This window comes from Camponotus vicinus, unplaced genomic scaffold, assembly GCF_025532165.1.
Source record: "Camponotus vicinus isolate PSW18456_S1 unplaced genomic scaffold, iyCamVici1.0 SCAF_2, whole genome shotgun sequence".
NCBI classification, from domain to species: Eukaryota; Metazoa; Arthropoda; class Insecta; order Hymenoptera; family Formicidae; genus Camponotus; species Camponotus vicinus.
The window spans coordinates 16,092,255-16,108,314 of record NW_028141956.1 but is presented as its reverse complement, the minus strand read 5'-3'; the positions used below and the strand labels follow the sequence as shown (position 1 = coordinate 16,108,314).

Below are 16,060 nucleotides of genomic sequence, written 5' to 3'. Positions count from 1 at the left end.
ATATCTATTAATTATTATTTAAATTATCATACATACGAGCAAATGTTAATTATAAATCTGCGGTAATCAACAAGCACTGGTAAATTAGGTCATTCATTATTCAACTAGCTCCATGAGTTTTTCACGTATTATTTACGCAAAATAACTTTCGAAGACAAGAAAAACTTTTTATAAATTTACGAAATCAACCAAAATATTTATTTCGTTCTTATTAAAAAATTATATAAGATTTATATCTGAAATTTTACAAAAAGGTTGAAGCATTGTGAATAATTATATTAAATAAGCTTTGTATTTTTTTGTTTACAATATTTTTATATGATACGAATTGAGCTACTTTTCTATAGTACATTGTTCAAACAGTAAGAGACGGACTTTGAAATAATATCAGCGATGGCGTTTAACGACACCATAACCCTGGCCGTAGAGATAGAAGGAATGCACTTCATTTCTGGACGGGGTGCATAAATGACCGTTCTTGTACCCGGAAAAGCTCGGGTTAATTCAGAGGCCCGGCGAAACTCGTAAAATAGTGCGTGACTACCGGTCTTCCTGCGAGGAAAGGAGAGAATGTACATACGTATACATAAGTACATGCGGGTGTATTTGCGGAACATGTGGACCTTTCTAGAGGAACCTGCGTACACGGACGTGCGCTGCAGTATCTGTACATATCCCATATATGTAGAATGTTTCAAAAAATTACATATTTTAATTTATATTATCCTTTTTTAATTTATTTATAAAGACGACCTTTAAATACAAAATAAAAAAAATAAATTATATAATTTATACTTCTTAATAATTCAGTTTTATTATTAAATATCGGTTTCAAATTTTATGTTCAAGTTCTATTAAAAGAGTTCTTTTTAAATTTTGTCATCCATTTGTACTATCTCTAGTATCTTAATTTACTAAAATTTACTAGAATTCAAAAATTATTTATATTTCTGTATAAGTGCGAATATTTGTAAAACTATATATGATTTGATTATATTACTATATGTGATTTTGAGACACCCTATATACATAAAGTCTAGTAACTTACCGTGGATTTGGAGGGTAAGATTCTACTGTGAGCACGTACATCTTCTATGACTACAGATATTACATTACGAAGATGATACTAGGCAACTGAAAAAGCACATTGTTCAAGTTTTTTATTCAAGACGCAGTTCTCTAAACGTTGTCAATAGAATATTAATATGTTTCCTCTTTACATATGTGATATAAATAGATAAATTTTTACGATAACCAAAATAAAAAATTTTAATTTGCATAAAAAGAGTTTGGCTCTTAAAAATAAAGAGAAAAATTAAAATATAGGAACAAAAAACGCATATTTGTGCTTCATTTTATTGGTGTATCACACTTAATAATTACTGATATTTTCTATAAATCATTTCATATTTCTGTGATATTTTTTGTATGACTGGTCCAGACGTGTAATGCAAGTTAGAAAGGGCGAATCAAACACACTCGAGTAGAGACCTGAGATCACAGCCGGAGGCGGTACGAAACGGTTATGTGGTTGTCGAGTCTGCTAAAGCACAAGGTCAAAGTTTCGGCAATTTGGGATGCGATGCGGGTAAGGAGGTAGCAACTTTAATCACTTTCGAATCGGGGTAAATCTACTCGCGTATCTCAAACCCGCAGGATCATGTGGCGTGTAGTTATTGCTTTACTTTAGAGAAAATTCAACTATAAGGATATCACATCGGGAAAGAAATAATTAAGCTAGTTATAAATTAACAAAACAGATTTCTTTTTCATAAAATAGTATATAAAATAACATGTAAGAAAAATTATGTGTGCATTTGTAGTTATATTTGAATTTATTTATGATTCTATATAATATGTGATGGAGAGATATTTTTTGGTACATTTCCATGAAAATACAAATAAAAACTTACAAATAATTAGTCATATTATTCCATTTGGAATACGAGTCAGTTTTAAACTTATAAACTATACATTTTAGAGAATTGTTGGCAATCCTTTTTAGCTATTGAATTACCATAACAGAAAGTCGAATAGATTCTCCTATTTCTCATCTTTATCGTGCGCTTTACATAATTATTCATCTTTTCGGCACCTCCATTTACATCATGTTACTTTCACGCTCTTAAAATGCATCACTCTCTCTTTTTCTTGTCATCGTTAAAAGCGTGAAAGTAAATCAATATATATATATATATATATATATATATACATTCTAATCGTTTCCTTTTTGCAATTTTAAGTGGAATTTTTAATTGGAATCAATTTCGCACTATATACAAGTTCATAAATATTAAGCGAAATGCGAAATACATGGGTGTGACTTGGGTCAGCTGCATGCTGAATATTTTGAGATTTCGAAAATGAAGATGTGAAATGATGATATTGAAGTGCAAAACGTAATATCACTCGCAACAGATTTTTTTTAAATATCTAGCTTAAAAAAATTTTTTTGCCGGTACCGGATATGAGTATCCTTCACTGGAAAGCTCGTTCAAGTGAAGTTCGGAGTTCGGTAGACCCACAAAATCAGCAGAGTGTTCACCACCGTTCACGATACCGCCGGATATTGTCAATTCGGAACTGTGTCCGCCTTCCAATGCGGTGCCGGTTTCTCCATTCACGTGTCCAACTTCAATGGAAGTAACTGGTTGAGCGGTTTGAGGGGGTAGCGGGACGGGATACGAATCGGGACCGATCGGAAAGGGTTGAGGTAATGGTATCGGAGCTGATCCATGAACAGGTATCAGAGTTGGTCCATGAACAGGTATCGAAGCTGGTCTATGAACCAGTATCGGAGCTGGTCCATGAACAGGTATCGAAGCTGGTCCATGAATCGGTATCGGAGCTGGTCCATGAACAGGTATCGAAGCTGGTCCATGAACCGGTATCGGAGCTGGTGCATAAACTGGTGTCGCAGCTGGCCCATGAACCGGTACTGGAACCGGATGCGGAACTGGGAATGGATGCGGCACTGGATGTGGCACGTGCACGGGTTGAGGAACCGGCACTGGTACTGGACGGGGCACGTTAACGGGGTAGGCTTTAGTAACGAAGACCGGGACCGGATGAGGAACCGGAACTGGAACAGGACGCTTTACTTCGACGGGTACGGGATGCGGTACCGGTACGGGGATTTTGCGAGTGACGGGAACGGGCTGAGGCACAGGAACCGGCACCGGGACCACACGATTCACGATAGTTTTGTGAACGTGTACGGGTCCATGTCCGTGTCCGATACCATAACTTGGTGCGTATAATCCATGGCCTCCTCCGAATCCAATTCCAGGACCGATTCCTACACCGTGTAGAATTCCACCCCCGTGTCCATATCCGTGATCATGCAATGCAACGCCGCCGTGACCGTAGGAGATGTTCGGTACGAAATCGCCGTGTCCACTCGAATATATCGGTGGTCCTCCGTTCAGAAAAATATGTTTCTTCTCCGATCCATATGCATCACAGGCGATGATGGAAATAATCAGCAATGAAATCTGTATAAAAACAACGATTTGTCATTAATATATTTAGAAAGATATTATAAAATAAGAAAATTAATTTTAATAGGTAATAAATTCTACTATTATTGCAGATATACTGAATTTTTTTTTCGCTTTATCAAGAATATGAAAATATATATTGCTCTATGATCTACGGAAGGCGTTTATTCAAGCACATATATTTATATATTTAAGAGATAAATTTACCACTTAATAAAGAGTTAATTAAAAAGATTGATAAATAAAGATATAATATATAATAAAAAGTGTATAGTTAATATAGTTAATAGTATTACAATGTATCCGCTAATGAAAAATGATTAAACAGATGGAACAGCATCTTTATACTTGTCTTTATATATATGTAACAAATATAAGTATAAATACTAAAATTTTATCTTATTATGATGCATTATGTTTATATTCGGTAAAAATTTGACAAAAAATTTCACTACTCACTAGGAATGTCTTCATGATGAACTTGCTATGAAGAGATGACTTCTAAATGTGCTTCATATCATCGATTCGTCGGTTTTTATACGGCGATGTCAGACGACTTTACTTTCACTAAATATCCGCTGTAACACGCCCTCTGATCTGGACCCATCACATTCTAAAATTAAACTTCCTCAGTTATATAACTGACCACATAGCTCAAATGTCGAGAGATGATTGGAGAAGAATATTCATAAGTGATTTTGACAACATGCGCGCGTTCTTCGTCAGATTCTATAAAATTTGTTGCATCAACAAGTTTAGATTTCTCAGCATATTAATAAATATGTGAATTATTTATTAAGTAATTTATATTTATACAATATACGCAAGTAGAAATCAAGAATGGAAAAAGTCTTTTCTTTCTAAAAATAAAATCAGATTTTACATATGTAAACTACAAATAACATTTTCATTCGTTAACATGATGCAAGTGAAAAGATTTAATTTCTATTGTTGGTTATTATAGAAATTTTTAATTGGATGACATTTGTATGATTATTACTAACTATACTTTTTGTGCAAATGTCATTTTCACATATGATTATTTTTAATGTTCGATACATAAGATACATACATACTTCATATACATATTTACAGAATGCAAATATGTTTTTTACGGACATATCCCAGATTATATAATTTTATCGATTGTATTTTTAGAAAAGAAATCGTTAATTCTAATTATAAAAATTTAAAAGTGTAATAACGATAATAATATTATAATTATAATATGACTTGAGTATACTAGTAATATACCACTAGTTTGTGTTAATCCATTTATAAATGCTTATATATGTAATATTTATAAAATGTTATCGACATCTTGTATGCATTACAAGAGTTTTAAAACTTGATTAAAAAAAAAGTATATATATCTCTTTGAATATAATAAAATATTAATGCAGGCAGGCTAACAATTTAATTATACATTTTGAATGATTGAACGTGTCATATTATTAAAGAATTGCACTCCGTTAACATATAAGGCATAAAGATCTTTATAAATGCCTAAAGTGGTAAAAGGACTAACTTTTTAATATATAAATCTTTATAAGTGCATAAAGAGATAAAAGAGCCAATTGTTTTATATATAAATTGTGCCTTGCTCTTTATTATTTATTATTTCAAAAAAAGATAAAAAAATCTTTCGTTGTAAACTTCTGTTGAAATGATACACATGTGGAATCTACAGTGATGGATATAGGAGACACATTGTCTAACACTATAACAGTCACTTGCGTTTAATATCTTTCGCTAGTCACTTTATTTGTCGCGGTCAACCGGTAATTGCCCTTTTACTTACAGTTTAGACGTCGGTAGTACGCTAACCTGGGGCGATAAATCGGTAACCATACGGCGACAATTAGCAACGTCTCGTTGAGCGCGTTGTGAGAACCGCGCGCCGTTTCACAGTCGTAATCCTAATTTCCTTACTTGAGAATTAATTGAACTCAGCGCACAACGATCCAATATTCTGGCGAGATATGTATACTTCAAACATAAATGAGTATTATTATGGCTGATGGTGTTTTACCTATTTTTTAATTTATTCTCATGCATTTTGAATCTTTTCTTTTTGAAAATAAAAAATGTAAATTCATATAATATATATATATATATATATATATATATATATATATATATATATAGAATGTAAAAACCTAAAAATCTAAAAAATAAAAACCTAATTTTTACCCCCATTTTTGGATGAGTGTAACTCTACAGGAAGGGATGTAGCAATATATGTGTATATGAAAAACTCCCCTTAATTTTCGACAAAGAATCATCTCCTAAAATTTTTCACTTATTAAGAAACATCCTATATATATATATATATATATATATATATATATAGGGTGTTTCTTAATAAGTGAAAAATTTTAGGAGATGATTCTTTTAAATTTTAATTAAAAGATTATATATATAATATATACACATAATCTTTTAATTAAAATTTAATGTAAAGGAAAATTTTATAAATGTACAAAATTAATGAAAAAGTATATAATAAATTAATTAATGAATAAATAAAAAAATTAGTTAAAGCAAATTTAAATTATATTTTCAAAGAAACTTATTATGGAATATTTAATTATGTAACAAACAATATCATTACTAAATATTAATTTAAAAAATAACATAGATACATAGAAAATTCTTTTAAAACTACAGATTGAATAGATCATTGTGCGTTTGAATAGTAAAATACAGCATATTTTGCGACTAGCCAAATGCTTTCTCGTAATTAGTAGTTTCCGAAGAATTTTCACTAAAAGTCCTTTGTTAGCAGGCGTCGTGCCGCCAAGATTTATCCACGTCATCCTTTTTATTCGGGTATTCGCGAGCAAGCTGCCGAGAAAAAAAGCAGAAAGTAAATGGAGACATATTCCTGTAGGAGCGCGCGAAGCACAGTCGATGCAGAGCGGGAGCTAATGTCAGAGATTAGAGGTAATCCGTTCTCGCTGGCAATCGTCGAGGAGGATCCTTCTCGTTCGCAACCAGCGCAGCTTCGATCTAGATACTGCAGGCACTGTCGCAGCGCAAAGAGAAGTCTCCTTCCATCTTAACTGGGAACTAAGGGTCCTTCCGTCTCTTTTTCACTGGCAGATACATTAGAAGGAATTACGAAAAGAGCGTTTCGAGTGACGCGAGCATTAAGACCGCGCAAGACACGGCACCGGCGGTAATTACACTAATTACGGAGTCGTTAGGATTCTTTATAAATACTGCACCTTTCCTGCCTTCTTCTATTTTTCTCGCAACCGCTCTCGCGATCGCAAGCTTCGAAGATGACCGCAGAAGAAACGCGCACCGACAGTTTTGGAAAATATTTTTTTGCGCTTCTGCAATTCTTGTTTTCTCTCGCTTTCTTAAACTAAATCTGTGAAAGTGTCTCTGATTAAATGAAAGTGTCTAAATTAGCGACACAAGATTTCAAAAGTTAATTAAAAGATTCTAATAAATTAAACACAAACGAGATAATAAACAGATAATAAGATAATAAACAACAAATAATAAATTCATATTTTTTTATTTAATTTACAGTGGACTTAAAATGAAAAAAGCTAATTTTTAATGTATTTACTAATACATAGCATTAAAAATTCAAAAAAACCACAGCATTTAATCAAAGTTTCGAGTTATCCTTACACATTCGATATATAGAATATCTTATGAATATATTATTTCTATTATGAATATATTTATATAGAGTTGAAACAAGTGGAAATTCTGGCCATTGACTATTAAAGTGGATCTTTTCTATTCAGATTGAAATTCGATGGATACATCGTGAACTTTCGTGTTTCTCCACTTTCACTAAACCAGTCCCCAAGGAAATCAAAAATATGCACCTGTGAATTCTTCTTTTCTCTTATTAAAATCAACTGCGACGTTCGCCAAATACATGAATAATTAATCAATTTTGCTAATTAAAACGACGAACTATGTAAAATCGATTGCTATTCACAAAATTCAATGCCATAATTTAGACACGATTTCGGTTATAAAACCATTGGATACCTTTATATTCGAATATACATACAGAAAAGTATATGAAATGCATAATTATAAATATACAAATATATATATATACAGGGTGTTGAAAAAAAGGGTCACATATTTTGATAGCAGGTAGTATTGATCAAAACAAGAAGAAAAGGTCTAATTAACATGGGTCCTAAGACTAATATCTTCAAAGATACAAGCTATTTTGTTATTTGAGCTCTTTGTCATTTTCTTATTAGTCGTGTCATCTTTAGAATGTAATGAACAAAGGAGTAGGGGAGAGTGAGGTACAATGGCGATATCTTTTTTCTAGGTGCCTTAAAAAATAAAAAATAAACAAAGAGAGATAAAGAAACAATTTTTATTTTAATATGAAATGTAATCATTTATCTTCTTCCATTTTGTTATCATACATTCAGTTTCTTTACTTCAGTTTTTTTATGGAAGATAAATGATTACATTTCATATTAAAATAAAAATTGTTTCTTTATCTCTCTTTGTTTATTTTTTATTTTTTAAGGCACCTAGAAAAAAGATATCCTCATTGTACCCCACTCTCCCCTACTCCTTTGTTCATTACATTCTAAAGATGACACGACTAATAAGAAAATGACAAAGAACTCAAATAACAAAATAGCTTGTATCTTTGAAGATATTAATCTTAGGACCCATGTTAATTAGACCTTTTCTTCTTGTTTTGATCAATACTACCTGCTATCAAAATATGTGATCCTTTTTTTTCAACACCCTGTATATATATATATATTTTATTTCAAGCTTTGATGCTAATTTTAACAGAATTTTGAAATAATGAATACATCATATTACAGCTTGAATATGATGATTATGTCGTGTATATGTATAATTGCAATTATTTAAATTTTTTAAACTATAATAAATCACTTGAAAAGGGATAAATATTGCTATTTTTAATTATTTTATAACTTGTTCAAAATTCAAATTTCAATATCAAATCAAGATAATTACAAGTGCTTGTTTATAAAAACAAATATAACTTAATATCATCACAACGTGTTTCTGCCCTCATAAATCAAGATGTTTATAAATTCGTCTTATAGAAATGCTTCCTATAAATTAGGTATGATTATGCGACGAAATATTGCGCGATGCTTTTGAGAGCGTCTTGACACGTTTCCATTCATCAGGAATAACGTACTTTCGTGCTCGGTCAGAAGTTCGTAGACCTCTTTCGCGGATTCATACGATGACATTATTTTATGTCGCATAGGATGATAGAGATGATGACGAGATGGAGAAGCGATTGTCGAACTGGTAGTGTTTAGAGTAAGTCGAAGAGAGAAAGAATCTACGTCAAAAACTCGATGTCGCGATTTGCCGAAATAGAAACTTTTCTCGCCGACTTTTCCGGATTCTGAGCGTATTTTGTGTGTTCTTGACATTCCGCGCAAATTGTAATCGCTTACAATCAAACTTATCATCGTGTAAGATACTGTAAATATGGCGGAGAATCTCTCGTTGTTTTGTGGCACTTCCCGTTACAATGGAGATCTGATCTCGGCAAAACCATGCAAACGATTTCCGCGATGAATTTTTGAGTATAGCACACAATGAGAAAATTTGCGCTCGAACCGACGATCGATATTTTGCGAGTGTAATGCATACTGCAATTACCTGTTTACAAAATGCTCCCCTGAAATTGATTCTTGAATCGAGCACAAACTTTTTCGGCTATAAAAATCACGAACAATAGTAAAACTGAATTGCCGTAATATAAAGTAATACTTTGCAAAGATAAACAAAAGTTATAGTTTCCCGATTGCAAATATCACATATCGATACGAAATGGTCTTTTATACTTGCAAAACATTGATCAAATTTGTCAGATTGATCATGTACTTTATAATCAGGTTTACTGCATCCTTGCGCTACAGAATAATGTGCATCTGTATTTTTACGTCCGACTGCAGTAATAATTATTATGTGTCTTATTTCTTTTTCAACTATTATAAATTTATTTGAAAGCAGGATGTAATATAATTTTTTGAGTATTAATCTTTTTACGCTTCAAATATAAAATATATAGAATACTTTAATTTTAGGAAACAATAAATTTGATTTTGTTCTTCGTAAGTAAATTAATTCGAGAGAGCATCGTATTTTACGAATATCTCACGGTAATTCAAAATCTTGGAGAATCATTTTATATGAAAGAATGTACATCAGTATGCGTATAAATATGACGCCATCGAGCAATTCGACGGGAATGCTCGCGAAAACGTTTCCATACCGCTTTTTATCGGATCTGCACCGCGAATCGGTTGGCCCCGATGCAGGAAACGGCAAGTTTTCGTAAATTGCCAACAACTCGCGGAATTGCTCCATAACCGAAATGAATTCTAGGGCGCTGTTGCCATCGGGGAGGATTTATAAAGACGACGCGACGCGAACTCGTATCGGCTGGTAATCGTATTAAAAGGGGTGAAGCACCCAAGATCGAAACTTTCGCGAGCGAGGTAAGGCGTAAGGAAGACGAGAACAAGAGGGAGATAAGCGATAAAAGGGAGACGACGAGAGAGATGGAGGAGAGAAAATAATGGAAGAGAGAGCCTCGATGAGAAACGAGAGACTTGCTCGCTTTGAGTCCACACCCTGAGAACTTCTTTCAGAAATTTCGTCATGGCGGAGCCACCCATCGTTTTATTCGTCGTGACTAACGGAGCGTTAATCCTCGAAACGAATTGCTAAAAAACAGTTTATTTTACGTGGCATGGAGCCCTCAATATTCTTTTACAAACGAGTCTTGTCGATATTCGATAAAAAGAAGAACGTAAGAACGGATATTGATTCTTTAATCGTTTAAACCGGGACCGCGAAGAGGAATATCTCTTGAAATAATATTTCTGCGCATTGATGAGAAAGATGTATATATATACAGGGTGTTGAAAAAAAAGGGTCACATATTTTGATAGCAGGTAGTATTGATCAAAACAAGAAGAAAAGGTCTAATTAACATGGGTCCTAAGACTAATATCTTCAAAGATACAAGCTATTTTGTTATTTGAGCTCTTTGTTCGACAAATTTCTGACCAGCCAGGTGTATTTGAAAGAGTGCGTGATTCTCTAAGACGTAGGGCCGAAAGATGCGTGAGAGTGAATGGCAATCACATAGAGCACCTCCTCTAATGCTGAGTCAGCATTAAAATTTTTTGTTTTTTGTAAAAAAAGAGTTTTTATTTTGTTATCATACATTCAGTTTCTTTACTTCAGTTTTTTTATGGAGATTAAGATAAATGATTACATTTCATATTAAAATAAAAATTGTTTCTTTATCTCTCTTTGTTTATTTTTTATTTTTTAAGGCACCTAGAAAAAAGATATCCCCATTGTACCCCACTCTCCCCTACTCCTTTGTTCATTACATTCTAAAGATGACACGATTAACAAGAAAATGACAAAGAGCTCAAATAACAAAATAGCTTGTATCTTTGAAGATATTAGTCTTAGGACCCATGTTAATTAGACCTTTTCTTCTTGTTTTGATCAATAATATCTGCTATCAAAATATGTGACCCTTTTTTTCAACACCCTGTATATACAGGGTGTTTCATTTTAATCCGACCAGTCGAATATCTCGAAAACCAAGCCCGGGAGAGAAAAATATTTCAGACAAAAGTTGTTTGGTTTCGAGGGGGCCATAAGATGGTATCATTGGTTTGACCTTGAAGAGTCATTTGAAGGTCACATGAAGGTCACTTCAATTTTTTTAAATGGAACACCCTATATATTTTTGCACACTCTTATAGCTTATCTCGAGAGCTTTCCAAAACACTATCATTAAGTACCTTTTCGTTAAGTACTTTTTCAGTTATGAGGGTTGAAATAATTTCTTAATTTTACATAAACCGTAAAATATCTTGTAAAATATTCACTTTTCGATTATCTTACCTTAATACTTTTATGTACAAAATAATGAGAGGAATCAATTGGTGTAAAAAAAACACATAGTTGTTTTTAAGAAAAAATATGGAATTGTTAATTGCAAATTACATATTTTTTCTTCAAAACAACTATGTGTTTTTTTTACACCAATTGATTCCTCTCATTATTTTGTACGTAAAAGTATTAAGGTAAGATAATCGAAAAATGAATATTTTACTAGATATTTTACGGTTTATGTAGACTTAAGAAATTATTTCAAGCCTCATAACTCAAAAAGTACTTAACAAAAAGGTACTTAATTATAGTGTTTTGGAAAGCTCTCGATGTCAGCTACAAGAATGTGCAAAAATATATAGGGTATTCCATTTAAGAAATTTAAGGTGACCTTTATGTGACCTTCAAATGACTGTTCAAGATCAAATCATTGTCACCATCTTATGGCCCCCTCGAAACCAAACAACTTTTGTCTGAAATATTTTTCTCTCCCGGGCTTGGTTTTCGAGATATTCGACTGGTCGTATTAAAATGAAACACCCTGTATATACAGGGTGTCCTAGACCACCCGTACACCCCTTTTCTTTCAAAAACTAAGCATTTTAGAGAAAAACGTTTTCGACAAAAATTGTATGGTTTTGAGGGGAACATAAGATGGTGTCATTGGTTTGACCTTGGATGGCATCGTTAAGGTGAGGTCAAGGACACCTTTAATTTCTTAAATGGAACCACCTATTTTTTATTGCATATTCTTATAGCTTATGTCGAGAGCTTTTCAAAACACTATAATAAAGTATTTTTTCATTAAATACTTTTCGAGTTATAAGGCTTGAAATAATTTCTTAATTTTACATAAACCATAAAATATCTAGTAAAATATTCATTTTTCGATTATCTTACCTTAATACTTTTATGTACAAAATAATGAGAGGAATCAATTGGCGTAAAGAAAACACAAATTTGTTTCGAAAAAAAAAATGTAATTTGCAATTAACAATTACATTTTTTTTTTCGAAACAATTATGTTTTCTTTACACCAATCGATTCCTCTCATTATTTTGTACATAAAAGTATTAAGATAATCGAAAAATGAATATTTTACTAGATATTTTATGATTTATGTAAAATTAAGAAATTATTTCAAGCCTTAGAACTCGAAAAGTACTTGATGAAAAAATACTTTATTATAGTGTTTTGGAAAGCTCTCGACATAAGCTATAAGAATATACAATAAAAAATAGGTGGTTCCATTTAAGAAATTAAAGGTGTCCTTGACCTCACCTTAACGATGCCATCCAAGGTCAAACCAATGACACCATCTTATGTTCCCCTCAAAACCATACAATTTTTGTTGAAAACGTTTTTCTCTAAAATGCTTAGTTTTTGAAAGAAAAGGGGTGTACGGGTGGTCTAGGACACCCTGTATATATGTATGGACATGTTAGTTTTGAAATAAATGTTTTATTAATATTTTCTATAATTATATATTTTACATATTATTGATTCTCATTATTATCGAATTATTATGATATTTTATTGTTTCTACTCTAATGCAATTGAAAATATATTTATTTTATTGTAATTAATGAAGAAATTTAAATTTTTAGAAAATACCAGGGCAAGATTATGCTTTTCATCCGAAATTGTCTGGAAGAGATGTTAATTTACGCTTATAATTATACGTTACGAAATCTTTAATACATTGTTGATACTCTATAATTAGTTGTGTGTACCTTTCACATTAATATACGTTAACTTCTTCCCTGATGCGACGAGCAAAGAGAAGCTCGTGGGAAAATTCGAGAAACTTTTGGCGAGCCCGCATTCGCACTCTGGTTATACCATTAGAACTCGTTACGGCATCTACTATCATGAGAGCTCATTGTCAAGCTCTGCACCCTAGACATCGTGGACTGATGCCTCAGCTTAATTGGAGTGTTACATACTCCGTTTTCCCTCAGTCATTTCTCGCTTTTCTCTTGTTGTTGCGTGAGCCCGAGCCATGTGCCACAGCGCCCGTCTCTAAACTTGTCACAATTTCAACGAGGTGTTGCTATCTGCTAAATCTAGAATAATTGTATAAACGTTTAACTTCTATTTTGCAACTCATTATCTAAAGCACGGACTTGAAGAAAATTTCAAAATCATGATCTTACAACGTGATAAAATAATTCTTAGCACACAAAGTATTATATCCGCGAGCAAATTTCACATTTGTATTTTTAGTGTCAGATGACTAATGCTAGTTACGTGCAATTAACTTTTTAATTATGATAAGAAATACGAAAAGTATAGCTCTTTCTTATGCATATGTTGTGTATTTCTCATTTGTTTATAATTTTGAGTAATAAAGTAATTTTTAAAGTATTTTTTAAAGTAATCCATTAAAAATACATAATGATACAAATAATCAGTATACAAGTGATATTTTATTCTTTTAGAATAGAGAAAATTGTGGAATATAAAGAATAAGATTTATAATTATTGTATTATTTTATCATGTAAACACATTTGATAAAATCATACAATCTTCCATTACTGCCTGCTGAGTAATGATTTTGCTGCATATCTGCTGCTTAATTATAATATATAAATTAATATATATATATATATATATATATATATATGTATATACATATATATATATATATATATATATATATATATATATATGTATATATTAGTATTTTTAATGTCTTCAAAATATTTTATACTTAATAAGCGTTAGTTTAAGAAAAATTTTATTTATAACTGTTTTAAAATTATTTTTAAAATTAGGAATTAAAAATATATATAATAATGTTATTTGTTATTTTGTTGTTTTTGTGTATTTTATTGGATATTCAGAAATTAAAATAAAATAAAAATAATGATCTCTATGTTTCTCGTAAATCAACGTAAATTAAAATGACGTAAACATGACGCTTTTTTTTCAGTACAAGTCTTAACGTATTTTTAATTGTTTGAATAACAGCAAAAAAGATGTCTCGCAGACGCATTAAAGATTCAACGAAAAATCTAAGGATATCGCTAACCTAAAACAAAAAAAAGAAAATGCCAAAATTTTTCGGCTATGGACTTTAAGGGCTTACGATGAGTTTTGTGGAAAGAAGGAGTGCGTCGCGCGACGACAACTCGTTTTAATTAAATGTCTGTAATTACGTTTCCCGCTAATTGCCGCGCGCTGCCTTTAGAAGCGTTATACTGCTCGGTCAAAAGAAAATTGGGATCTTGCCAAACTTTTCGTTTAGCTCTTTTTTTTCTTCTATGTTTAAAACAGTTCGTAAATACCGGAAATTTTTTTATAAATGTGCTTAATGCGTGTTTTTTTAATTAATTGACAAGTCGTACAAAGCCACCATTTCTATGCATTTTAGCTTGATGTCGAGTGAAAATCATCGGGTCGCTAGAATGTTTCATTTTGCGCGTTATATAAAAAAATTCTTTACATATAACTGATTTCGCATATAATTTGCATGTGTACAAATTCAAAAATAATGCTATATATTTTCAATTAGCATCAATAGTTGATAAATAATCTAAATATTTCGTTTCTTAAGCATAGCAGCGTTAATCTCTCTCTCTCTCTCTCTCTCTCTCTCTCTTTCTCTCTTCCTCGACCGTTTCATGAGATACATAAGATTACATGGAGTATTATGTACTATACTCCCGGAATCTCAGACAACACTAACTTGAATTCCATTTAACACTCTAGATGATACTATTCCGCTTCGTTTCCTTTCCTCATCGATCTATTATGCGTTCTATGGCGTACAATTACCAGCAGAAACGGAATGGTTTGCCTTACTATGTGCATGAATTTACTCTTGCATTAATTGTCGGGAATAATACCGTTCGCGCTATAACAACTAAATCACGAGAACTGCTTCTACCATTTGTCGATCGTTAAAGTGCTCAGAGTAACTCTCAATCATTAATGTGCCGAAATAGTCATCTTAACATCTTTCAAACGCTTATTTATGCGATACGGTGAATGATATTATGAAATACGGATTCAGAATTATTTAAATATGATAAATGGCAATAGAAAAGATTAATTACGTGCAGATTTTATTTATTGAAAAATTTTGGGATATAGAATGCAAGATAACACGATATTCACATATTTATCAGAAGAATTAAGATTATTTAAGTTATAAATAAACGTCGTGCGAGAGTGCGTTTCATATTTCAAATTTATAGCTACTTTTATAGCTAATTTATTAATTCAAGGTTTAGTAGGCTTACCCACGAAAAGCCAATGAATATCCATTCAGAATATTAAATGATCCATAACATGAATCTTGATAAATCGAAACAACTTTTACTTCGTATCATAGTGAAGATATAAGCACTATTGCGTGACAGAACAAATTAAATGTTAATTCATGGAAGGTGGATTTCGTGAGACAACAGGAAACTGAAATTTAAAAAAGAATTCGACTTGTTAGATTAATTCTGTAGTTATATAAATCGATTATTTTTTTATATTATATTTAAATTATTTTATTATTATATTTTTTTTATTTATGCAAATGAGCACTAAAAATATATTAAATGTTATTAATGAATTTGAAAACAATAATTAAGTATATTAAATATATTAAATATTATTAAAAATTATTAAATATATTAAATAT

General features: G+C 31.6%; 1 protein-coding gene across 1 annotated transcript; it reads right to left on the bottom strand.

The window, feature by feature from the left end:
• Positions 1-1,695: 1,695 nt before the first annotated feature.
• Positions 1,696-3,993, bottom strand: LOC145966567 (uncharacterized). Its single transcript, XM_083090736.1, has 2 exons — positions 3,960-3,993; positions 1,696-3,494 (listed from the first exon to the last, which is right to left on the bottom strand). Exons 1-2 carry the CDS (start codon positions 3,972-3,974, stop codon positions 2,439-2,441), a joined length of 1,071 nt encoding a protein of 356 aa, XP_082946862.1. The 5' UTR covers positions 3,975-3,993; the 3' UTR covers positions 1,696-2,438.
• Positions 3,994-16,060: the final 12,067 nt, after the last annotated feature.